This window comes from Alosa sapidissima, chromosome 5 (assembly GCF_018492685.1).
Source record: "Alosa sapidissima isolate fAloSap1 chromosome 5, fAloSap1.pri, whole genome shotgun sequence".
Lineage (NCBI taxonomy): Eukaryota > Metazoa > Chordata > Actinopteri > Clupeiformes > Clupeidae > Alosa > Alosa sapidissima.
This window is the reverse complement of record NC_055961.1, coordinates 11,704,335-11,729,789: the sequence shown is the minus strand read 5'-3', so window position 1 is coordinate 11,729,789 and position 25,455 is coordinate 11,704,335. Positions and strand designations below refer to the sequence as shown.

At 40.2% G+C, this 25,455-nt stretch overlaps 1 protein-coding gene across 1 annotated transcript; it reads left to right on the top strand.

Annotated features, from left to right (window-relative positions):
- Positions 1-1,249: 1,249 nt before the first annotated feature.
- Positions 1,250-23,024, top strand: LOC121708453 (GTPase IMAP family member 8-like). Its single transcript, XM_042091112.1, has 8 exons — positions 1,250-1,328; positions 5,719-5,842; positions 6,003-6,090; positions 6,183-6,893; positions 13,483-14,205; positions 15,980-16,098; positions 17,494-18,172; positions 21,695-23,024. The coding sequence occupies exons 3-8, from the start codon at positions 6,063-6,065 to the stop codon at positions 21,994-21,996; spliced, it is 2,562 nt and encodes an 853-aa protein (XP_041947046.1). The 5' UTR covers positions 1,250-1,328; positions 5,719-5,842; positions 6,003-6,062; the 3' UTR covers positions 21,997-23,024.
- Positions 23,025-25,455: the final 2,431 nt, after the last annotated feature.

Below are 25,455 nucleotides of genomic sequence, written 5' to 3'. Positions count from 1 at the left end.
TAAACTATTGGCTTCAGTGTTACACTTGCGTTGTGTTGAACCTGCGCGATTCAGCCCTGCACACGCCCGGACTCGAACCCACAAAACAGCAGCACCTCGGATCGGGAGGCGAGCGCGCTAACAATTGAGCCAATAGCCCAGGCTACTGGCTCGCATGCCAGCAGCACTCTTGAGGCGTCGGGGAGTGAGGTTTACCAACGTTCCACAAGCACAGCTAAGCTAGCTGGCATCCGTTACACTTACATGTAAACTAGTGAAGGCAGAACTGCTCACTAGTTAACTAGTGAAGACACAAATGCCCACAAGTTAACTAGTGAGTTATAAAAAGTGTCACTAGTTTACTAGTGTGCCCGAAAACGCCCACTAGCTAACTAGTGAAGGCCATTTCAGAAATGTGTTCACTAGTTGAAAAAAAGTTTCAAGGGGCCTTTAACTTATTCAGATATTCTGAATGATGAGCTTGAAAACAATTAAATATGTAAATGATATTCAATATATCCAGGCGAGGTAATAGTCATTTCTGCTTGTTTTCTTTTAAACAAAAAACTAAGCTGTACCCTTTTTTAAATTTAATCTTTTATTCCAAAATAGAATAACGAATGAACGAGAAAGTACACGGACCATGCAGGATTGCAAACCTAGATCGACACCCTGTGAACAAAATTAGACTATACTAATGGTGCCGAAAAAGATGACTGATGAGAAAATGTAGAGAGGCAGTGGGAAGCCTCATCTATCTGACCATCTAGACCTGATATAAGTTTTGTGGTAAGCAAACTGGCATAGTATTTCACAGAGCCTACTGCAATGGGCCACAGTACAACATGTACTGAAGGTACAATTGACAAAGAGCTGTGTTATAGAAAATGTAATGAGACACTGGGAATAAAAGCATACAGTGATGCAGATTGGGCGGCTAGTAATGACAGATGCAGTAAGACAGGCTATTGTCTTTTTATTTGACTTTATCCTGAGTTGATTGAATTGATTGATGACACCTGTGATTGTTAATGTGGGTGTGTAGGCTACCTGTACTGTGATTGGTGTGTTGAATAAATCACCTTGAGTGAGCGCAGCTGTTGCTGTGTGTTGGAAGTCAGTCATGTCGCTGCGTTTACTCTTAACATCGACCAACGGGACACTAAGGTCATCCGCGGGCGGTAACACATTTGAACAAACACATTACGTGGGCAGAGTTCATCATTGGGCCCCAACCAGCCCCGATCTGCACACTGCAGCCAGGTGTATTTGGCTTCAATACAAGCTACCCAGACTTTCACTTTACACTCGAAACACTGTATTTCCTTTTCAACACGGAGACTACAGCGGTGAGTTATTCATAGTAGCCTAGCCTAATTTGTGTGGATTTCATGGATTATATGGTTGTTCTGACTTATGGTGCACACTGTCATTGGAAAAAATGCACAAATCGAATTGGTTAGCTATACATTTCCTCGAAAAATTGTAGCCTAGTTATGATGTTGGTAAGGCGTAGCCTTGCTGTATTTAAACCTGGTAACCTATGTGATTTTAAAGGTTAGTTACAAAGCATATTGTGTGTCCATTTACTGCTGAAATTGTCTTGCAAAGGCGAGGGAGAATGATCAGGAACAGCGATGAAAAGTGTACACTGCCAAGGATTAATGCATCTACGTAGGCTATATCCTTGTATGCCTCTCTACCGATTCAGGGTTAATTTACTGTATTTCCCCCAGCAATTTCTGAGCAGCTTGTAATGAAGCTGAAAATAATGAGACCACAAAACATATGTAGGCCTATTGTTATTGGAGAAAACCTAATTGGAACCTGATAATGGCAGTGGTGTGCGTGCGTGTGCCATTTGGTGGCGTTTAGAGTAGGACGAATAGGCTAATGGCCAGCATAACGACTCCAAAATCTTACTTGCGTATTCACCTGGCGAACAAAAAACACAATGTTAGGAAATTGAATAAAATTTTCCAATTTCCCTGGAACTGCAACTGCGGACCCTACACTGCTACAAGGACACTTCCTTGTTCGCCTTAAAATAGAACCGGTAGCTTATTTTGCGGACTTCAAGCGAAACGAAAGTAAACAATTGAAAACGCCTAATAATGCAAGCAGCGTGTGTTATTTCTGATATCAATCTGATATGAGCCACTTTCAAAGGTAGATGTAAACAACAGTAAAAAAATCGTATAGCCTTGGCAAAAAAAATCTGAACTGTGCATCAAGGCCTGCCAGTGTAAATGCAGCCTTTGTCATCTTGTCTGGCATTCAGGGCCGGTTCTCATACACGGGTTTCCCGTTTACCAACAAAACTAGATGCGCGCGCAGCCTGAGGCAGAAGACGCTTGGTGGCCGTCCAAAACTTTATAAACTTAAAGGAGAATTCCGGTGTGATATTGACCTAAAGTGTATTGAAACATGATACCGAGTGTGAACGTATGTCTCATAGCCCATCTCGACTTGTCCCCTGCACTCCAAAATCTGGCGCTAGTTAGCCGATGCTACCAACAACTTTTTCAGTAGTGGTGCTTCGGCATCGGGCTAGCCATGCAAATAAATCACTGTTTTACACCCATTTACGAGGCTCAATGTATCTCCACTTCATTGGTAGACTTCCTAGGGCCCTGACATTTAAAACGAGACATTGAGGTAGTTTACTTACAAGACGATTTATACAGACAGTATCTTCACGAAGTTTAACGTTTGCAGCCATCTTGAATTTAGTCACGATAAGTCGAGCAACGAGTAAGAATGAACAGGTATGATAAGGGATCAGATTCCAAAAATAATTCAGTGGAAATGCATGGATTCCAGTTGCTTCCAGTAGCAGCAACTGGAATCCATGCATTTCCACTGAATTATTTTTGGAATCTGATCCCTTATCATAGCTGTTCATTCTTACTCGTTGCTCGACTTATCGTGACTAAATTCAAGATGGCTACAAACGCTAAACTTCGTGAAGATACTGTCTGTATAAATCGTCTTGTAAGTAAACTACCAGTGCTTTTTCAAAGTTCTCAATGTCTCGTTTTAAATGTCAGGGCCCTCGGAAGTCTACCAATGAAGTGTGGAGATGCATTGAGCCTCGTAAATGGGTGTAAAACAGTGATTTATTTGCATGGCTAGCCCGATGCCGAAGCACCACTATTGAAAAAGATGTTGGTAGCATCGGCTAACTAGCGCCAGATTTTGGAGTGCAGGGGACAAGCCGAGATGGGCTATGAGACATACGTTCACACTCGGTATCATGTTTCGATACACTTTAGGTCAATATCACACCGGAATTCTCCTTTAACCTAAATAGTCGGTTGCTGTAAGCTACAATCGGATTTTTTTTGTATAGCCCTGTTGTCTCAATGATAATAACATCTCATTTCAGACTATATTTCAAAGTTTGACGTTCATTTGAATGATTAATATAACATCGTATTTTGTCATTTTTGGCAAAAGACATGCATTCCGTTAGGGATATTGAACATATTTAACATTCTCTAACCATGGTGATTTCGAATTGGTGCAGTTTTCAGCACAAAAACTCATTTTATTCTTTTGCTCTTTTGCATTGCTCTATGCTCCATGCTCTTTGCGGTGCTTTCTGCCTCTTGGTTGCGCACGCATGTTTTCATGACGTTCCATAGAAATCCATGTAGGCAGAGTCAAGAATTTTTTATTTTTTTATTTTTTTTAAATTTTTTTTTTTAAATATGAATTTCTTTAAGGGCATTGAGTCTACATAGACCTTTTTGCCAGCTCCATTAAAATATAAACTATGGCTGATAAACAAACTCTAGCATTGTTTGTGCTACATTTATAGATATTTATATACATTATAATGATATGCATAATATTAAGTTCGTATAAACAGTCTTCATTGCTTTGTAAATGGAGTAGGCTACTTGATGATAATGGTCTCATCGGCTATTTTGAATTGATAAATGAACCGAAACTTGATGATGTATGGCAAGCCGATTGAGCATTTATTCAGATATCTTGATATCAGGCATAATTGTCAGGTACATGCAAGCCATTTCTGTCCACTAGTTAACTAGTGAGCCATTTCTGTGTGCACTAGTTAACTAGTGACAGCCAAAATGCCCACTAGTTAACTAGTAAGGCCCAAATCAAATTCTCTCTAGTTAACTAGTTCATTCATATCTTACTAGTTAACTAGTAATGTTCAGCATGTTGACTAGTTACTAGTGGACATTGAAATGTGCACTAGTTAAAGACTTCTATTTACTAGTCAACTAGTAAGGTACACAAATGTTTATTAGCTGACTACTGAATGTCCAATTCCCACTTGTTAACTTCTATGCAATTTGGCCAGCCGCTTGAGCATTTATTCTGATATCTTGATATCAGGCCAACATTCAAGTCATTTTTATCAACTAGTTAACTAGTGAGCCATGTTATGTTTGTGCACCCTAGTTAACTAGTGACAGCAAAAATGCCCACTAGTTAACTAGTGAACACATTTTAGCTTCACTAGTTAACGAGAGGCGGAAATGTCCACTAGTTAAAAGCCAAAATGCATACCAGTCAGCTTTTGGGTCTCACTAGTTAACTAGTGACAGCCAAAAATGTGCACATGTTTACTAGTGAAGGCAAAGCTCCTCACTAGTTAACTAGTTGGAGTAGGTCAATGTCACTAGTTAACTACTGAACCATAAATGTCTTGCTAGCTAGGTGATGACAGCAGGCTCACTAGTTAACTAGTTGATGCATCCTTTGTCCAAACTAGTTAACTAGTGAGGTCATAAATGTATACTAGTAAACTAGTTCAAGCCTAAATTCACACTAGTCCGCTAGTGGCGCAGAATTCAAATTAGGAGGCTTTCTATTGGCTCCCTATGTCCAAATAAAACATGACAACCAATCACAGCGCAGAATTTCACAAAATCCCACCCACAACATTTGCATGTGGCACACAAGTTAACATGCTGGCAAAAGGAACTTTAGCTAGTAAACTATTGGCTTCAGTGTTACACTTGCGTTGTGTTGAACCTGCGCGATTCAGCCCTGCACACGCCCGGACTCGAACCCACAAAACAGCAGCACCTCGGATCGGGAGGCGAGCGCGCTAACAATTGAGCCAATAGCCCAGGCTACTGGCTCGCATGCCAGCAACACTCTTGAGGCGTCGGGGAGTGAGGTTTACCAACGTTCCACAAGCACAGCTAAGCTAGCTGGCTTAATTCACCCCCCTAAACCTCACTCCCGATCCGGGTCACGGCACCAATGTAACCTGCGTTATGTTGAACCTGCGTGATTCAGCCCTGCACACGCCCAGACTCGAACCCGCGAAACAGCAGCACTCTTGAGGCGTCGGGGAGTGAGGTTTACCAACGTTCCACAAGCACAGCTAAGCTAGCTGGCATCTGTTACACTTACATGTAAACTAGTGAAGGCAGAACTGCTCACTAGTTAACTAGTGAAGACACAAATGCCCACAAGTTAACTAGTGAGTTATAAAAAGTGTCACTAGTTTACTAGTGTGCCCGAAAACGCCCACTAACTAACTAGTGAAGGCCATTTCAGAAATGTGTTCACTAGTTGAAAAAACTTTTCAAGGGGCCTTTAACTTATTCAGATATTCTGAATGATGAGCTTGAAAACAATTAAATATGTTCAGTATATCCAGGCGAGGTAATAGTAATTTCTGCTTGTTTTCTTTTAAACAAAAAACTAAGCTGTACCCTTTTTTAAATTTAATCTTTTATTCCAAAATAGAATAACGAATGAACGAAAAAGTACACGGACCATGCAGGATTGCAAACCTAGATCGACACCCTGTGAACAAAATTAGACTATACTAATGGTGCTGATGATCCAGGTAATGGTCTAACTGATCCAGGTAATTTACAATGTTGCTAAACATATAACCTATAACATATTAACATCAAGTAGTATAATTTTGTGTAAACTATTTTGCTGTATTGGTCATGTATTTTGGCAGTTGTGACATCTCCGTCAATAACATTTATTTTATATCTGTCTTTTATATTTGTAAATAGTCTCTCTAGGTTAGAAACACCCAGATCTATTCAGATGCAAATCAGAAACTTCAGGGAACTATGACAAGTGTGGCCCCTTCATCTTATGGTGAGCACTGCTTTATTGTTAAATAGTTTAATAATTTAATACCCCAATAATATATTTAGCCAATATATTAAAAACCTGTCCATTTCTTGTAGCTAAAGGGCACAATCTTCCAGCATTGCAGATTGTGCTGGTAGGAGGCAGAGAGCTAGGGGGAATTGAAGCAAGTGGGAAGACTTGCTCAGGAAACACAATCCTTGGGAAAGATGACAGTCCTGTTCGAAAGAGAACTTCAATATCTGTTAAGAGTGAGGGTCGAAGATTTGGGAGACATGTCACTGTGGTTGACACACCAGGATGGTGGTGGCATTTTTCACTGGAAGACACCCCTAAACATGATCAGATTGAATTTGTGAATGGAGCGGCTTTATGCTCTCCTGGGCCGCATGCCTTTCTGCTTGTCATTCCAGTGGACATGGGTTTTCCTGAAGTATACAGGTTTTCATTGGAGGAGCACCTAGGACGTCTGAAAGGAAATGTTTGGCAATACACCATTGTGTTATTCAGTTCAAATGGTCCACATCAGAAAGATGTTTTTGAGAAACACTTGAAGCAGTGGCCAGACCTGCAGTGGGTTATAAAGAAATGCCAGAACAGGTACCACATCCTTGACAATAAAAACAAAAGTGATGAGTCTCAGATCCTGGAACTTTTCAATAAAATAGAGAAGTTGGTAGCGATGAACGGGGGACAGTGTTATGAATCGGGAGAGAATGCTCTCCATCTGGAACAATGGAGGAGCATAGTTAAAGAGGCAGCTGAAGAAAGGATCAAGGCAGTGGAAACGCAAAGGGCATTGCTGAATGGTAAGGAAAAACATTTTTGACTTTGTCATCTCTTTGTTTCTTGTGATTGTAGATTGTATGGACCTTAAATCTGGCAATAAAAGTTGATGTAGGATTAGACATTCACAATACTTCAAAAACATGTAATATTTATAGCTGCAGTTGGCAGGATCTTTTTGATCATATTCACTGAAACCGACACTATGCTCTGACAGAACAACATCAATCAGCCGGTTTTAGAACAAAACCCACATTTCTACCTCCACCTAGGGCATTGCTACGGTGGGTGACATTAGAGACATCTGCCTCGATCAGCTTACAATGATAACGAATTCCATCGGCTGAGAATATATATCTTTCTTTAAGAATATCGTCCGGTAATGTCAGTGGATTCTGTTGGTCTCTAAAAACCCTTGCCCTGCGAAGAGAGTCCCTCACAGTTTGCGCTCCAATGTCGTATGGATCATCCAGGTGCGCAGACATTATCTCGGGAGAAGTTGTTAGTGGAGGGGTGGTACAGGTTTGGGATGCAGCTTAAATTGCCATGGCAGCATACCTCGGTTAAAACCTATCCACTTTTCGGAGTACGGGCTAATCGGGAAGTTACGCCACACATGATCGAAGTTACTCAGATAAGCCAGTAACCGCGCTTTGTAGTACAGGCCCCTGGTCAGAAGTCCATGGCGAGTTGTTTGTTAGTTTAAGATTATCAAAAATCATATGGGCGGGTGCACAACGCACCATTCTTCTATTATCCATGAACGCGCACCAGCACACATCCATGCAAAACACTACAAATTACACGATTAGGCTACAATGGGAAACATAATTAGAATAAAGATATTACAAATACATCTCATAATGAGTAGTTATAGCCTGGCTCCGCACTCCTACGTACTTCCGCTCAATTTGCATTTCCCTTCAGTACGTCTTCATATATTAGGAAGATGAAGATGAAACTGAATTTGCATTCAGGGCATGAAAAACTGAAGAAACTTCATGTGAATGAACAGTGGGAACGGCAGTCGGGTAAACTTGTGTTCGTTCCATGGTTTGATGTCTACACGCATCTCTCCAGCGCGTGTTGCTGGCCTAGCCTAGGCCTACATGTAGGCTACCTAACAGGGAAGTGAATCCCTGATCTGTCTGCGGCTTGCTTGCCAGCCTTTCTCATTCACGGTACTTCGCAAAGTTACATGTTTAAATGCACTCATGATAATGTGCAGCTTGGGATGAAACTACTGTAGCAGTTTTTCAGCAGAAACATGCGAGAACCCGTCGAAACTAATCGGTGACTTCACTCTTCCCATACATTTTAAAAGAAGTAAATGTTTTGTAAAGGAGGGATTTACAGTTGCAGGGAATGCAGTATTTTGGACACAAAAAAATACTAGGCTACTGCACTGTAGCCTACTACTGAACTGTACTTCAAAAAAACTGCAGTTATAGGGGGGATAGGCCTATGTACAGCAAGCATCAAAAGCAAACAGCCCAGACCCTAAAACTGGGGATTTATAGCTGTGAAGGTCCTTTATTATCCGTAGACATCCAAAATGGGGTGGGATGATTGTATTGGGAGCACTGAGGTGTCGCATAATATTTAAAACAAATGGTTACATTTTGTCTCTCAGAGTTCAGGTAGGAGGGCCCCATGGAGGCCTGAATCGGCACTGACTGACACCATGGTGAAGTTAGTTTCACTTTGGCAATGAGTTCAAATAATAGATCAGTGCAAATGCGTGAAGGCTATGCTAGGTTTTAGTAAAGCATGGTTTAGTGCATGGGTTCCCATACTCAATCAATGTGGGCCTCCCCTCCGAAAACAGTGACACCTCCGCGCCCCCCCTCACATATTATAGTCACGTATGTCCAACCTCTTACGTGTATCTGTCACTTAATATTCATTTCTATACAAACCAAGGCGGTGGATTTCTAAAGAAACGCAACCACCCACACCATAAGTTTATCTAAATTAGCTATGTAGCCTACCAAAAAATACATTTTACCGTGACTCGAAGAACTGTAAACAGTGTTGTAAGGCTGCGTGTACAAATCCGCTTGGAGCTGTAAGTTACCGTTCACTGGTAACTTGCAGCTAGCTCGGCTGGCGGCACTGTTGCTAAATTACGTTATGAAGTTTGGCACAATACATTCTCACTCGGGATAGGGATCAATAATACTTTCCACTATCCCAAAGATTTAGTATACATCTCTTCTATGATTTTATTTCGATTTTATAATGTTGACAATTACATAATCATTGAAAAAAACATAGATAGTTCTAACATAAACGTTTTCTCTTCTTTTTTGAATCAACCTTCCGCGCCTTCCCTCAAATCATTTGGTGCCCCCCAGCAGTGTTGCGCGGGTTTGGTCACAAGCGGCCCGCGGTCGCCCGATATTTTAATCAACCCGACCGCAACTCGGACCGCGAATATTAATTAGGACAAAATTATACCCGACCCGCGATCCGAACCGCTTATTTACAAAATGTGTGCTTTTGGTTATAGTCTGCATGCAGTGTGACCGTAGGCCATTTCTGTAAAACAAACTAATTTATTTAGGCACGCAGAACAATGTTTGCGTATGGAGAGAGAATGAGACTAAGAGCGCAAGCACGCACGCAAACACCAAGGATTAGAACACTAGGATAAGATTTGAAGGCCATGGACATACATCTTTCTTTCGAAAACAGAAATGGTGAGGCAAGGTAGGCTAGAGAGATACATTGCTGGTCAAAACGTTAGCGTAAGAACTGGTTTATAATGCTGAATGAAGCACAAAGCTTTACAAAAGCACATCCACTGTTTAAAGTCACAAACACAACGAACTAACTTTTATGAATGCGCGAACCTATACATAGGATGTGTAGTCTGTGCCATAACATTTATTCCTGCAGGCTGCCCGTTTTGGCTGTCATACTTTTAAATGGCTTCGCAAGAAGCAGGCCTACATAGACCATAACTTACTGTCATCTTCTTTAAGAACTTTTCCCAAAATTTTCCATAGCCTATATCGCTTTTCCTGAAGGGGTGTCTATTATTTTTAACTCGCGTCTTCAGCTTCTTTACTGTAGGCCTATTGATGCTTTACTGTATTGATGCCAGCCTTCTTGTGATATTTTAAGTAGGCCTATTTGTAGAAAATATATATTTAATTAATTTTAACTGACCCGCCCGCAAATGACCCGAATATCATTAAAATATTTTCTTTATGACTCATAACCGCGGGTGACCGCGGGCAACCGCTTAATTTCGGGCAGACCGCGCAACACTGCCCCCCAGGGGAGGCGGGCCTCACAGTTTGGGAACCTCTGGTTTAGTGGAATCATACAGTCTAGCGAGCAAGCAGATTCCTTTAAATGTGCCACTGACTGTTGAAATACCGATGCAGTTTGAAGTTAAAGGGAATGATTAAGAAACATAAGGCCCACCTTCTTGCGCCGGACATTTCATAACTAAACCACACCGACTGTGGACAAACCCCAACATTTGTTTAAACTATTCGCCAGTGACCATGTGCTTTAGACTGTCGTAATAGGGCCCGCCCCATAGACTTAAATTTAATCAGGGAGCTAAGGAAAGGGGGTAGTTTCCCTGCTAATGCCTTATAAATAAAGAGAAGGCAATGTCTATCCCTCCTATCTGACAAAGAAGACCAACCCACATTCTGATAAAGTGTGCATTGATGAGTTCTAAAACAATCACCGGTTACAAAACGTATGGTACTGTGGTATACTGTATAAAGTGGTTTCAGTGTAGAGGTGGAAGCATGCATCTACGCAACATCGCCATAGTCTAAGGGCCTGTCCACACGGAGACGCTTTTTAGGTTAAACGCAGAGGTTTTGCTTCGTCTTGGCCGAGTGTCCCAACGAATCCTGTAAACGCATTGCCCGAAACCGCACTTTTCTGAAACCTGGTCCCAGAGTGGAAAAATCTGAAACCGTAGCCCATTTGAATTCGTTTAGACAGCGAAACCGCACATCCTGTGCGGTTATCGATGATGTCATCGCCACACCTTGAACACTGTTTTTCCCGGTGTTTTTTTTAATTTTTTTATGCATTCTAGCTACTGTCAGTGACGCGAGAGATCTTAAGTTATTAGGGAAGTGCGGTGTAAGTTTAGGCTACATTAATTTGTGCGTAGTGTCATTCATTTATTTTACATGTCTTACAACATATATACATGCATTCACAGTCGAGTGAAATCAGATATAAGCATGCAAAGACGCTTAGAACTCACGTTAAGCCGACGGTAGCACACTGAATGCAAATGCGCGATTTGATGCAGGCAAACGTATTGACCGTTAGGCTACTAACGAAGGTTTTATAGCAATATTATAAATGTGGCGACAGAATAGCCTAGAACTTGGGTAAGCCTTGCGTTTAGTAGCCTAATTGCGGTGATGGTCTGTGATTCACATTAGTTTTGGCTATCCTACAACCAAAGAAAGTGAAGGTGATTTAGTAGGCCTACCTGCGTTAGCCAAATAAAGGACGGGACTGCACCCTTCACAAACCGTAAAATTAAGTTTATTAGTTTTACAGTTGACAGTTCACCATCAGTCCACACAAACAATTCTGGTTTCCTTGCACTAGCCATTTCGTCGTAGCCTATTCTGTCTGTTTGTAAAGCGCAAGTGCCACCTATAGGCCTGGGGTATGAAGTAACGTGTTGAGTCGTGTTGAGATGCATCCGTTTGGACGCAAATATTCTTGATACGGTTCCAGGGAAGACGGAGGAAAAAAAGATCGGTTTGGTATGTGTGGACTAGGCCTAAGGGCCTGTCCACACAGAGACGCTTTTTAGGTTAAACGCAGAGGTTTTGCTTCGTCTTGGACGAGCGTCCAAACGAATCCTGTAAACGCACTGCCCGAAACCGCACTTTTCTGAAACCTGGTCCCAGAGTGGAGAAATCTGAAACCGTAGCCCGTTTGAGTTCGTTTAGACAGCGAAACCGCACATCCTGCTTGCGTATCGATGATGTCATCGCCACACCTCAGCTGCCCTGGACTTGCACTTATAGTATTGCCTAACAATACTAGTTTTCATACATGACATTACCTACGATTACACTCCATTAAGATAAATATCACAACTGGTGCTGCGCAGCGCCGATAGCTTATGACTTGGTGGACTGAACACTGTTTTTCCCGGTGTTTTTTTTTTTTTTTGTTTTTTATGCATTCTAGCTACTGTCAGTGACGCGAGAGATCTTAAGTTATTAGGGAAGTGCGGTGTAAGTTTAGGCTACATTAATTTGTGCGTAGTGCCAGTGTCATTCATTTATTTTACATGTCTTACAACATATATACATGCATTCACAGTCGAGTGAAATCCGATATAAGCATACAAAGACGCTTAACTCACGTTAAGCCGATGGTAGCACACTGAATGCGAATGCACGATTTGATGCAGGCAAAAGTATTGACTGTTACTAACGAAGGTTTTATAGCAATATTATAAATGTGGCGACAGAATAGCCTAGAACTTGGGTAAGCCTTGCGTTTAGTAGCCTAATTGCGGTGATGGCCAAAACTAATGTGAATCACGGACTATCCTACAACCAAAGAAGGTAAAGGTGATTAGTAGGCCTACCTGCGTTAGCCAAATAAAGGACGGGACTGCACCCTTCACAAACCGTAAAATAAAGTGTATTAGTTTTACAGTTGGCTACAGTTGACAGTTCACCATCAGTCCACACAAACAATTCTGGTTTCCTTGCACTAGCCATTTCGCCGTAGCCTATTCTGTCTGTTTTTAAAGCGCAAGTTTTGGTGAATTTCTGTAAAGACACAGTGCCACCTATAGGCCTGGGGTATGAAGTAACGTGTTGAGTCGTGTTGAGATGGATCCGTTTGGACGCAAATATTCTTGATACGCTTCCAGGGAAGACGGAGGAAAAAAAGATCGGTTTGGTACGTGTGGACTAGGCCTAAGACTGATAGACTGTTAGTCCAATCAACAATGCTATTTTCCTAGGAGAGGCATGACCTAATTCTGTATAACACACTCCTTCCTAAAAAGACTATTAAGACTATTAAACAGCTTCCGGTGATGCAAAATGCAGCAGCTAAGATTTATTCTTATTTCCCTGCACTGGCTTCCAGTAAGTCACAGAATTGACTTTAAAGCACTACTGCTTGTTTATAAATCAGTAAATGGAGCAGGACCCAAATACCTATCAAGACATGTTTCAGCAGTACACACCTTCTCGTCCTCTCAGGTCCCAGGTGAAAAACCTGTTATAAAACCTACTGTTAGAACTAAACATGGTGAAGCTGCTTTTAGCTGCTGGAATCAACTTTCGGATGACATCAAAAAGGCCCCAACTGTAGCCATTTTTAAATCTAGACTTAAGACCAAACTGTTCTCAGATGCTTTCCGCTAACTGCGCTGAGTTACAAATTCTGAATGTGCCTTGAAAATTATTTTACCTTGTCTTTTATTACTACTTTTGTCTGTTTTTTTTTTGCTTATTAATTATTCTTTATTTTTAAATGATTTTACCTTGTGCGTTTTATGTTTTTTCTTTTTATTATGATCATTATTATTATATACATATCATTATGTAAAATGTGTTGCTGAAACATTTGTTTTACATTTAGAAGACATAAGGGATGATCAGCTGGGTGAAGAGAGAAGAATTGCCATCGTTGGAGCACAGTATGCAGCAAGAAGTTCTTCTGGCAACACCATCCTGGGAAGAGAAGCATTTGTTGAGGGAAGTAAAAGAACAGTCCGATGTACAATGCAAAAGGGTAAAGTTGCAGGAAGACATGTTACAGTGGTAGACACACCTGGGTGGTTTTACAATAGCCCTTCATGTGCCACAGCTGCCATGGACAAACTGGAGATGAAGCTCGGTGTGTCCCTCTGTGCTCCTGGACCACATGCAGTTATTTTGACTGTTCCTTTTGCCACAGCGTTTAACAAGTCTTACTGTCAAGCTGTGAAGGAGCACATGATGCTCTTTGGTGAGGATGTCTGGAGATACACGATTGTTCTCTTTACAAGAGGAGATTGGCTTGGAGATACCACACCAGAAGAACGTATTGAGAGTGAAGGGGAAGACCTGAAGTGGCTCATTGAGAAGTGTGGAAACCGGTATCATACGTTCAACAACAAGAACAGAGATGATCAAACCCAAGTGAAAGAACTTCTAAAGAAGATAGATGAGATGGTAGCCAGTAATAGTGGCTGCTGTTATGAGATGGATCGAGATGTTGCCATGGAAAATGCTGAAAAGAAGATGTTAACAGAGGAAAATGCTGAAAAACTCCTAGGCAACACAACAAAAATCAGGGCAGTTCTTAAGAAACTCTATAAAGGTAAGTGTTTTTTTCCCCTCACAATTTTAAACTGTCTTAACAGGACACACTTACCCTTAAGCTAAAGATTCAATAAAATGCACAATTCAGTAAATCACAAAACAGATATTCAGCAACTTGTATTTTTGGTATGGGGCCACTTGGAATTATTCATCATTAACAGTCATGTTTATTCAGGGAAATTGACTAAGCATTAAGCTCTTTTACAGCAATGCCCTGGGTTTACAAAGTAAATCAAACAAAAACAACATGCTGGATCAAGCGGCATGACTCGCCAACCATATCTATAACCTAGCACAGACAGATTATAATAATACATTAAAAAGATACAGTTTACAAAACAGAAAATATAATAAGGAATCATGGGCATTGATTACTTTCCTGGCATTGAACAAACAGCAACGTGGTGTTCTTGAACAGTCCAGCAGACGCGAATTAGGCCGTAACATGGAGTCAGGTGTCGGTAGACATAAGGAACAAGTTTCCACAGGAGCAATACACCACCAGTGTCTTCAAGTCCTGAGCGATCACTCTGACCAAACGCTGGAAGGGCAGCTCTGAATAGATTTCAGGCGACTATGTCACGTTGAGTAGCAACGGCTATTTTCTCGGTATGCTAAAGGAAGATACAGTGATTACTAATGAGAAAGTAGTTAAGAGAAGATAAGAAAACAAATGGACCGTGATATAAGCAAATGTGAGCTTCTTCACAACGATGAGATGTACAAGAAGGCGACAGTGTTACTTAGGCCTAAATAAAAGCTGTAACTTACTAGCCTACTGTCCATACCAACACTTGTATTAAGTTGCTTTACATCCACTGGAAAAAACATATATCCATTCGCCTTATTCAGCCGGCGGCCAGAACGAGGCTAAAGGGTAGAGACGCAAGGAAGTCTAACTTAAAGGGGTGGTTCAGGATTTTGGACATAGGACCTCATTTCCAAGTAAGCAAGTGTGATATTTATCAGTGGAGACCGTTTTCAGCACGTTTCATCCAGTCCATCTAATTGCAGAGTTCGCAGGTGCTAGGCTAGCGCAAGTCAACGGTATGTGCTAGCCTGCCACTAAAGACAGTCTTACCCACTCCAAAGTACACCCGAGGCAAATAAATTATAACGCCAGACTATCGATGTAAATGTCTGTATTGACAGTGTTATTTCTAACGTTATTCCATCCTTGCATTTCAACGATCGCATTACATTTTGAGGGACTAGTTTCTTAGCAGCGGCGGAATTATACTTGCTCCGGTTAGTAGTGCTGCGCCGAAAAGTAAACAGTAAAGCGCATTCCAATGGGGATACCTAGTAGTAGCCTTGGTAATATCAGTCCGCCGCTGAGTTGCAAAATGACTACTAACAACTTTAGGGACCAAAGTATAACTATTGCAACGCGATGCAAGGGTAGTTGTATTTCTTACACTATTCTATCAACAGACATTTACATAGATTGTCTGGAATTTGCCTCAGGTGTACTTTGGAGTGGGTAAGACTGTCTTTAGTGGCAGGCTAGCACATACCGTTGACTTGCGCTAGCCTAGCACCTGCGAACTCTGCAATTAGAAGGACTGGATGAAACGTGCTGAAAACGGTCTCCACTGATAAATATCACACTTGCTTACTTGGAAATAAGGTCTTATGTCCAAAATCCTGAACCACCCCTTTAAGAGTTCATCAGAGTGAAAACTGCTAGTTAGAAAAATGCTGAATTTCTAATGGTTGGAAACTTTTCACAACTTTTTAATTTCATAAACTATTGCTTTTTTTCCATTTAGGTCAGAAACACAGTTTCTCTGAGCAAACACTTGTTCTTCTTGGTGCAAGAGAAGCGGGGAAAAGCACAGCTGGCAATACAATTCTCATGGGATTTGCATTCCGGTCTGGCCTCACCAAGGTGATTTGACAAGTCAAAATAATCTTCAACACAGACATGGCTTGATTCATGGGGTCATTACAAAAGAATATCCTAACTAGTAATAGTAAATCTTAGTAGTAAACTATAGTAGGCCTATTAGTAGTTTACTATACACGGGTTTCCCGTTTACCAACAAAACTAGATGCGCGCAGCTGTGGGGCAGAAGATGCTTGGTGGCCGTCCACAACGTTATAAATTTAACCTAAATAGTCAGCTGCTGTAAGCTACAATCTAATTTTTTTTGTATACCCCTGTTGTCTCAATGATAACATCTCATTTCAGACTATATTTCAAAGTTTGCCGTTCATTTGCATTATTAATATATCATCGTATTTAACATTCTCTAACCATCGTGATTTCGAATTGGTGCTGTTTTCAGCACAAAAACTCATTTTATTATTTTCATGGAGAACATTGCTCTATGCTGTTCTATGGTGCTTTCTGGCTCTTAGTTGCGCATGCATGTTTTCGTGACGTTGCATAGAAATCCATGTATAGTATTAGATAGTAAAAATTGTATCTTCCTATTACAACATGCATGGTTCATGCTGTATCCTATCTTGTCTTAGACTTCCTCTCATCTTAAGAAATCCTACAGTAAATACTTTAACTGTCAGTTAGATTTTTACATTGTCAATCGTCCTCTCATGTCTTTATCTAGGCTTAGAATGTAAGACTGCTTATAGGCTATCTATGATTAGAATGTACGGTTGCAGAGATGGTGTTGTAAAGAATCTTTGACAGTTGGCTGCTCAAGATGGACAAGCCATGTCGGTGACTCTTAAGCAGGGACATGATAAAAGGAAGCTAGTGTGCCAATTTTGATTTATTGGAAGTGAGGGATAAAAAGATGAAACATAAAATATATTCTGTTGTAGACATTCTATTTATTCTTCTCTGTTTTAAAACACATATAGGCCACCTTTACTGTCTGTCCAATATTTTTGTTTAATTTATTTAATTAACCGAAATATGGTTCTATAAAGTATTCTTGACAGAATAGACTACAGAAAAAACAAGACGTCTGTGGTCAATTTTTTTAAAAATTATTTTGAATTTAGGATAGGGTCTACTCTGTGCCATCCTAATTTAGGATTCCTCATTTGGGAAAATTAGCTTGGCTGGGACAGCATATTTTCGGGAGCTTTTTTGCATTTATTGCTCAGGAAATGACCCAGATTAAACTCAAACCTGGGTCCCTGTGGGCACTTGGACCTGAATGCTATACTGGTGCTCTGGCCAGTTTGGCCACAGCGTCTCCCAGGACAGTTCTGTAATGTGTAAACAGAGATAGGATCGGATTTCCATGGAAGGATGTTTATGTGAGGCCCCCAGGTCTTCATCTATTTATTGTTGTAACCTGTATCCCTGCAGGCGTTCAAAAATCGTCGCGGGACCACAAAATGTCTCCCATGTCAGAGACGCATTTTAAAAAAAAATGTCACAGTGGTTGATACACCAGGCTGGAGCACATCGACCGATGATGCATCTGTTTTGGTGGAAGAAGAGATTGCACGTGGTGTGTCCATGTGCTTGCCAGGTCCGCATGGTTTCCTGTTGGTTATTCCTGCAAACAAGCCATTCACAGAGGAAGACAAGAAAGCTACAACCAAGTACATGAACATCATTGGAGAGAGTGCGTGGAGACACACCGTACTTGTGTTCACCTGTGGAGACTGGCTCGGCAACAAATCAGTTGAGGAGTACATCGAGAGTGAAGGCGACAACCTTAAGTGGCTGGTGGAGAAATGTGGCAACAGGTACCACCTTCTGAATAACTTTGTTGATACCACAGAATCTCAACTGTCTCAGGTCCGTAAGCTGTTGGAGAAGATAGATGAGATGATCGTTAGAAACAGAGAAAAAGTATTCTGTCCAGTGGCAAAGCAGTCATCGCCATTTAATTGGTTTCGGAAAAAAACTTTCACTGAGGATGAATGGCTCAAGCGAGAGGATGACCTCGTGGAGAGAATGCTGAGAGCTGTGGTTGAAGAACCAGAAAAAAAGCCAGTAGAGGCCAGAGATGGAAGCATTGTCATCAGTATCCCAAACAGTAAGTTGAACCGTTTGTTGTGTAACTTTTAACTTCAACAATTAACTGGTTGCATAATAAAGTTGCTCTCTTTATTATAAAATATTTTTTTATAAACAAGACTAAGTTACATTTCCCCATCTTTGATGTGTGTCCCCTGTAAAATAGAACTTTGTTAGTGACAGTTTAAGGCCATATCCACATGTAGACTGGTATTTTTTCCTTCGTATTGTAAAATAATGCCATTCACATGGATATGCAAAAACAGGCGTTAAAAACTGTCAAGAACATGTCAAACAGATGGCGATATTTGCCAGAGACCTCACAACATTTTAAAGTAAATGTCACAATCAAAAAACTTTGTTCACATGGAAACACTTAGACAAAGTCTTTGTTAAAAAAATAACTGTTTTTCAGTGACCGAAAACTGAGTTTTCGTGTGGACAAAATATATATATGAACAAAATTATCCATACCCCTGGCAAATATTGATTTAATGCTGATCTTGAACTGAATGCTTGAACTCTCAAAATGGCTCTTATAATATCTACCAAGCCTCTCTGTGTCTCCAAAATGATTATAGACCACACCTTTTTAACAGCAATCTGGGTTTTCAGTCAGGATGATTATTTGCCATCACTCTGGCCTTGCGCTCACTTTTTTGACGGGTTGAGGTCTGGACTATGGCTGGGCCACTCTAAAATGTTGGTATTGTTCTCAGTTAACCATTTCTTGCCTTGTTTAGCATTGTGTGGTTTAATGGTCCAATGCCACCTATTGGGGCAGGTCTCTCGGCAGACAGCCTGATCTTCTCCTCCAAAATTCTCAATTTGCCCTTTGTTTTAGTGTTACCGTTTACTTTGAGAAGTTCACCAGGCCCCATTGTCTGAAAAACACCCAAAACTAATACATTTCTATAGCTATTCACCACATTGTGGATGGTGTTTTGGTGGTTGAAATGTTCACTCCATCTCAAAATGGATCACTTGGTCATCTTGGATGCTGATCATGGATCACTCTTCTCCAAACATGCACAATCCAGCTAAACCTTTATAAGGGCACACCTGAACAAATAATTTAGCTTTCGCTGTTTTTTGACCCAGGGACATGGCCTGAGATTGGCATAAAAAAAGGAAGCATCAAACCCAAATGACGCCATGTCCATTTCAATTGTGGGGGTTAGAAAAGTATTCTTTTGGTATGTTTTTCAACCAGGGGGACCTGGTGACCTTCTCAAAGTAAACGGTAACACTAAAGCAAGAGGCTACACTGAGATTCTGGAGGAAAAGATCAGGCAGTGTGCCAAGAGACCTGCTCCAAAAGGCATTGTTGGACCATTAAACCATACAATGATCCAAAACATACAGCCAAACAAGGCAAGAAATGGTTAACAGAGAACAATGTCAACATTTGACCTCAATCAGTCAAAAAAGTGACCACAAGGCCAGAGTGATGGCAAATAATTGTTCCTGCCTCAAAACCCAGATTGCTGCTAAAAAGGTGCAGTCTACAATCATTGTTGAGACATGGAGAGGCTTGGTAGATATTATAAGAACCATTTTGAGAGCTTTGATGGCAAATAAAGAAGTTTCCATTGATTATTTAAAAAGGGTATGAATAATTTTGGACATGCCATTTTTCATAAAAATGTTAGATAAAAACGTTTTTTTTTTGATTCCATGTTTTCTGCCACATTGTCTTACAACCTTTTGGCATGTGGCAGTGTCATTTTCAGTCAGAACAAACATATTGGTCAAGACAAAATCAACATTACATCAATATTTGTCAGGGGTATATGGCATGCCGTTTAGTGTGTGTGTGTATATGTGTATATGTGTATATATATATATATATATATATATATATATATATATATATATATATATATATATATATATATATATATATATATATATATATATACATATATATATATATATACATATATATACACACACTAAACGGCATGCCATATATATATATATATATATATATTTATATATATATTATGATGAATGAAATATATATCTCAAAATCTGAGAATATATATCAAAGTCTAAATCTAAAACATGAGAATATGCCAAAAGGGACTAAATAAATTTTGGGGTTACGTCCTGCGTCACATCTCTCATGCGGGTTCTACACAGAGCTGGCGAATATTCAGATTTTGATATATATTCTCAGGTTTTGAGATATAGATATATAGTTATATAGTTAGATATATGTGGGGTTGGTCATGAATATTCCCACGGGTGTTGTTCGGCCGTAGCCACGAGGCCGAGTGGCGCAGGCAACAACAGCCGTGGGAATATCCATGACCAATTCCACGATCACGAGTGCTATATTGCTTTTATACAACAATTCTACCACAAACTAAATAATCTGAAAACACACCATTATTGTTTAAAAATGTTAATTTCGACATCGTTCTTACGCATCAAAAAATAGTTCCCTTTTCAATAGACAGCGTCTTGGTTGCTAGGTAACCAACATTCCAGATCCCTCGTTACGGGTCTTTGTGGTTTACGTGTCTTCTTGAAAGAAATGTTGAAAGTCGGGCTGAAATCAAATTCATGTCTATGTTTGCTGCATGTTACAAGGACACTGGGCCATGTCATGTAAGGGATGCGGTACTGCAAAAAAAAAAAACGGAAACATAGTCTACATTGCAGAACCACTCAACTTTATTAATTTATGGTGAATAAATGTTACACTACACTACCTGTGCACAGCCTGACGTAACTATGCTAGCACGTTAGCAGCTGTTAGCTAATTATGCTAACGTTAGTTATCTACAAGTCTCCTCCAAGTGACAATCATATTATACACAATGCTGGCAATACTGAGAACAATTGGCATCCTCGTTTATCTTACTTACATTGAGTTGACTGTGTGGCTTAATCAACAGATGTGGTGAAGCACTGTTTCGTTATGGTTTGCTAAGGAGTAACCAAAGATCCTTGATTACTAGCTCCGCTTTAACCCTCTCTGGAGTAACCCATTGCTTGAAATGGTGGAGGCATTGTATTGCGGAGTGATTTTTATTATTAGCTGTGCAAAGTCTGAGTTGAAATGTCCAGGGATATTCCAACTCATGGAACGTCTCTCGGCCAATCAGAAACAAATAAATAGTTCCATAGAACCCAATTGTTGTTTAATCAGGGTTTTGATCAAAGATTCTAGAACAGAGCTCTGTTCTAGAATCTTTGGTTTTGATATATATATTCAGACTTTCATTCCATATATATTGACATTAATTTCCTATATATGTGGACATGTCCTAACTTTTAACAACCACTCTGATAGTGCCACAGACAGAATTTAAAAACGGGGGATACTTGATGTCCAGTGCAATTATAATTGGTCATGCACATCGCCACACATAGATCTGCATCATGATCCAAAAACCTATGACTATTTGTCTGTTGATATGAGCGGGCCTTTATCATTTGTTAATAATAGTTTTTGCTTGTACTGTATTGTGTATTATTATATGTGCAACACACTCATGTTGACTTGAATTCTTTGACCATATTATTTCAGTGAATGAAGAGACTCCTTCAGAATTTGAGATGTCTGTCAGTCGTGGACCACCAATAGTGGCCTGGTGGAGGTCAAGGTTCCTCAATTTTGCAGCATCATCTGGTTATGATACCATGAGTACAGCACAGAGTGTCAGAGGAGCTGATGGTATGAGTGAACTGGAATATAGCATGGCTGAGCAATCAGACCAACAAAAGCTTCTAAATGTTCCCAACAAATCCTTCATCAGAAATTATATTGCTCTAGGAAGTCCTCTAAAAATCATGTCGCGTATGAATCCACTCAGAAGAAATTCCTTGTAAGTAGCAAAGGACTAAAACTGAATCTGTAAAGAGACATTATTTCAGTACTGTATCTGAACACAATACTGTATGTATTCTTGATTTCCATGCCTTTGCGTCAACAATAGCCATGGCTGCAGGCATTATATTTTTGTGTTGTCCATACGTTCATCTGTCCGCCTCAATCTTGTGAATGCGATATCTCAAATTCAAGGTCCCATTCTTGTCTCAAGAATGCCTTGGGCAAATGCTTCAATTTAAGTACAATTTCTTCTTTGGGAGACAATTAAATGTGTTAAATGATACAAATTGATCTTATCTTTACTTGGACTCTAAGATTAACTGATTTGATTTTGGATGTCAAGGTCACTCACTACATGTCCTATTCTTGTGGATGTGATATCTTAAAGCCCCCCTGTGTAAGAATTTATCCCATCTAGTGGTTAGGTGTTACATTGCAACCAACCTCTCAAGCGCTGCATCATTTAGAACTACGGTAGCCGTCGCACATCAGAAACTGGCACCAGTTCCGCACTCCTCGGCGCGTCAAAACATAAACTTTTCTCTGAATAAGCAGTAACAAAATATTCATATAATTTTATGTACTATTGTATTGCCATTGGTTGTGTGTAAAACACTTTCGGACACGGAATGAAAAGTTTCATTTTTCCTGTTAACCGAGCTAGATAACGTTAGCACAGTAAACGGAAAGTGAATGGGAACGGCTAGTAATGTTCACTAGCTAGGTAGCAGCTAGGGACTTTGGTTAAACTTGTATATTGTTGCAAACTAACCTGAAATAATAATAATAATAATAATAATAATACATTTTATTTATAAAGTGCCTTTCAAGACACCCAAGGTCGCTTAAAAAATAAAGATGTCTGACTGAGCGGTGTAGTCGCCAGCGTACCAGTCACCAAGACATGACATACATTTAAACAATAACAAACACAGGACAAAAGAAGCCGGACGGAGTGGCGTAGTCGCCAGCGTAGGCTACCCGTGACACCAAGACAGCCTACAAGACAGACAATAAAACAAATAAAAAGTAAAAAAAAGAAAATACATTTAAAAAGGGAAAAAAATGATTGAATGAAAAATGATCAATTAGTCCAATTTCCAACCGGCTGTGCCGATAGACGAAGCATAAGGTTAAGTTGTTGGCTGTGTTCCATTTTTTGTTTTTGCACTATCTTTTAATCATCCTATGTTTTTATGTCTTTATTATTATGTAACATTTCTTAAAATATTGCCCTATGCTTTCATGTACTATTACTCTTTGCTTTTGTTTATGTAAAGCACATTGAATTACCCCTGTGTATGAAATATGCTACTGTATATAAATAAACTTGCCTTGCCTAATAAGGTCAGTATGTAAACTAAAGTGGATGAAAATCAAGGAAACTCTTAAGGGAACTCTGGACCAGCCCCCAAGTCTGTTTAGTGAGGATCGTTTGGTCCTAGTCACCCAGGTATGGACATTTGAGTGCAGGTACTGACGTTTTTCATACATGGACTTTTAAATCTCAAACTTCTTCCTTCCTATTTATTTCCCTATTGCCATTTAGATTCTGAAACACCCAACTGATTGATTGTTTCAAACACTATGTAAAGATGGTAGTGTTTTAAAACCCCTAAGAGGAGATACACAGGGTATGGCTGTAGCATATGTGCTTATCAATCTGCATAATATAATTGGGGTCAAAAGTAGAGATTCACCGATAGATCGGCTGGAGACCGGAATTGGCCGATTTTCACGTGACCGGCGACCGGCCGTTCAGTCTGAGACATGCCGATTTTATGCCGGTCAAATGCACTCGCCTGCTGCAATTGTACAACACCCAGCTGAGTTTGCAAAGTTTGAAGAAGCTAGCAACCAGGCCAACACTCAGGGCTGGACGTAGGGCTACACAGAAAGCGCTAAGGCTATGGAGTTTTTCTATGCAGCGAACGCTATGCTTTGCCATATTGCGTGGAATTTACTAAGCGTCACTTTACAGGCTACGTAAACATCGCTCATCACCGCCCATCCCTGCTAGAGGGAGAGCAGATGGCTAAAAAAAAACGTTCAGAAAAAGTCCTGTTGGCAAATTTGAGGATAAGTCGGTAAAGGGGCTATTTCACACAATTTGAGGGTGCTGAATTCAAATATTTTGTTTACCAAGCTCAATTTTGAGTTTTAAGCTTGCTAATTATTAGCATAATTCACATACTTTTTGGTTTTGCAATCAGATATCATAGGAATTGCAAAAAATAAGGCATTAATATACTCTTTATGTATCAGATATGTTGTAGGACAAGACATGAATAACCCCAATGACCCTCAAGAAGCAAATGAAAATAAGCTGGGTAACAGAACACCAACTGAATTTACAATTTAACTACTGTCTCAGAGATGCGCGTTCATGTGGATGATGCCAGTTGTTGCCGTCTTTTAGGGCGACCACGCCCCCCTTCGGAGGAAACGGCGGTAAAAGTGACTGGAGGCCAATGTGTGATGGAGCTTGGAAGTTGCGCCGCCATATCTTACTCGATAAATAAATAAAGTTCACATAATTAGTTCCTTTCTTGGTATTTTCTGGATATGGAATAAGCAAAGGAGACGCGATATAGATATCACTTTATCTTTATTAGAGTTAAGATCACAATGGAAACATGTAGTAGGCTAGCTAAGTTAGGCTATGCCAGAACACTAACAGTAAATGGCTGGTAGGAGGTTAACCTACTGTAAACAGCTATGTACAGTATGACTGAAAGCGCCATAAAACACTAATGGAAAGGGATACAATCCCAAATAACGTTAATCAACCAACCATGTTGATGCTAGGAATGCAGTGACAGGAAGAAATGCAATTATATATCCAATGTAACATTAGCTTAACGTTATTATGCACACAAACATATTGGGCTAGATACCTAATGTTATTCAAAGTGTTTCAAAGTATGTCTGATTAGGAAAGTACAATAAGCTGTTTACAAAAGGTGTTGTTATCCATGAATGATACCCCACTTTAAATTCTCACAGTTGTTTACAGCACAAACTACTATCATCCTCATGCTTGTTGTTAGCAAGCTAGCACTTGTTTTAGCTAGAGACACCAATTGACCATGTAAGGGGGGGGGGGCAGATTGCTACACAGTGCTTACATTTTGACCTTAAGCCTGCTTATGTTATTCAAAGTGTTTCAAAGTATATCTGATTAGGAAAGTACAATAAGCTGTTAACAAAAGGTGTTATCCATGAATGATACACCCCTTTAAATTCTCACAGTTGTTTACAGTGTGCAAACTACATTGCTATCATTCTCATGCTTGTTGTTAGCAAGCTAGCATTTGTTTTAGCTAGAGACACTTGACCATGTAAGGGGGGGAGAGAGAGAGAGAGGGGGAAGAGAATAAGAGAAGATCGTCAGGTGGTGGCTTTAGAAAATGCAAGCTTCTGCTTATTCATAAGGCAGCAGTGTTGTTAGGTTCCGC

What these genes read in the sequence shown, in the direction of transcription:
- LOC121708453 (XM_042091112.1), top strand. Translation starts at nt 6,063, where the DNA reads ATGACAAGTGTGGCCCCTTCATCTTATG. An exon ending in GCAAAGGGCATTGCTGAATG is followed by an intron (nt 6,894 to 13,482) that starts GTAAGGAAAAAC and finishes TTTTACATTTAG; the next exon opens with AAGACATAAGGGATGATCAG. An exon ending in TCTTAAGAAACTCTATAAAG is followed by an intron (nt 14,206 to 15,979) that starts GTAAGTGTTTTT and finishes TTTTCCATTTAG; the next exon opens with GTCAGAAACACAGTTTCTCT.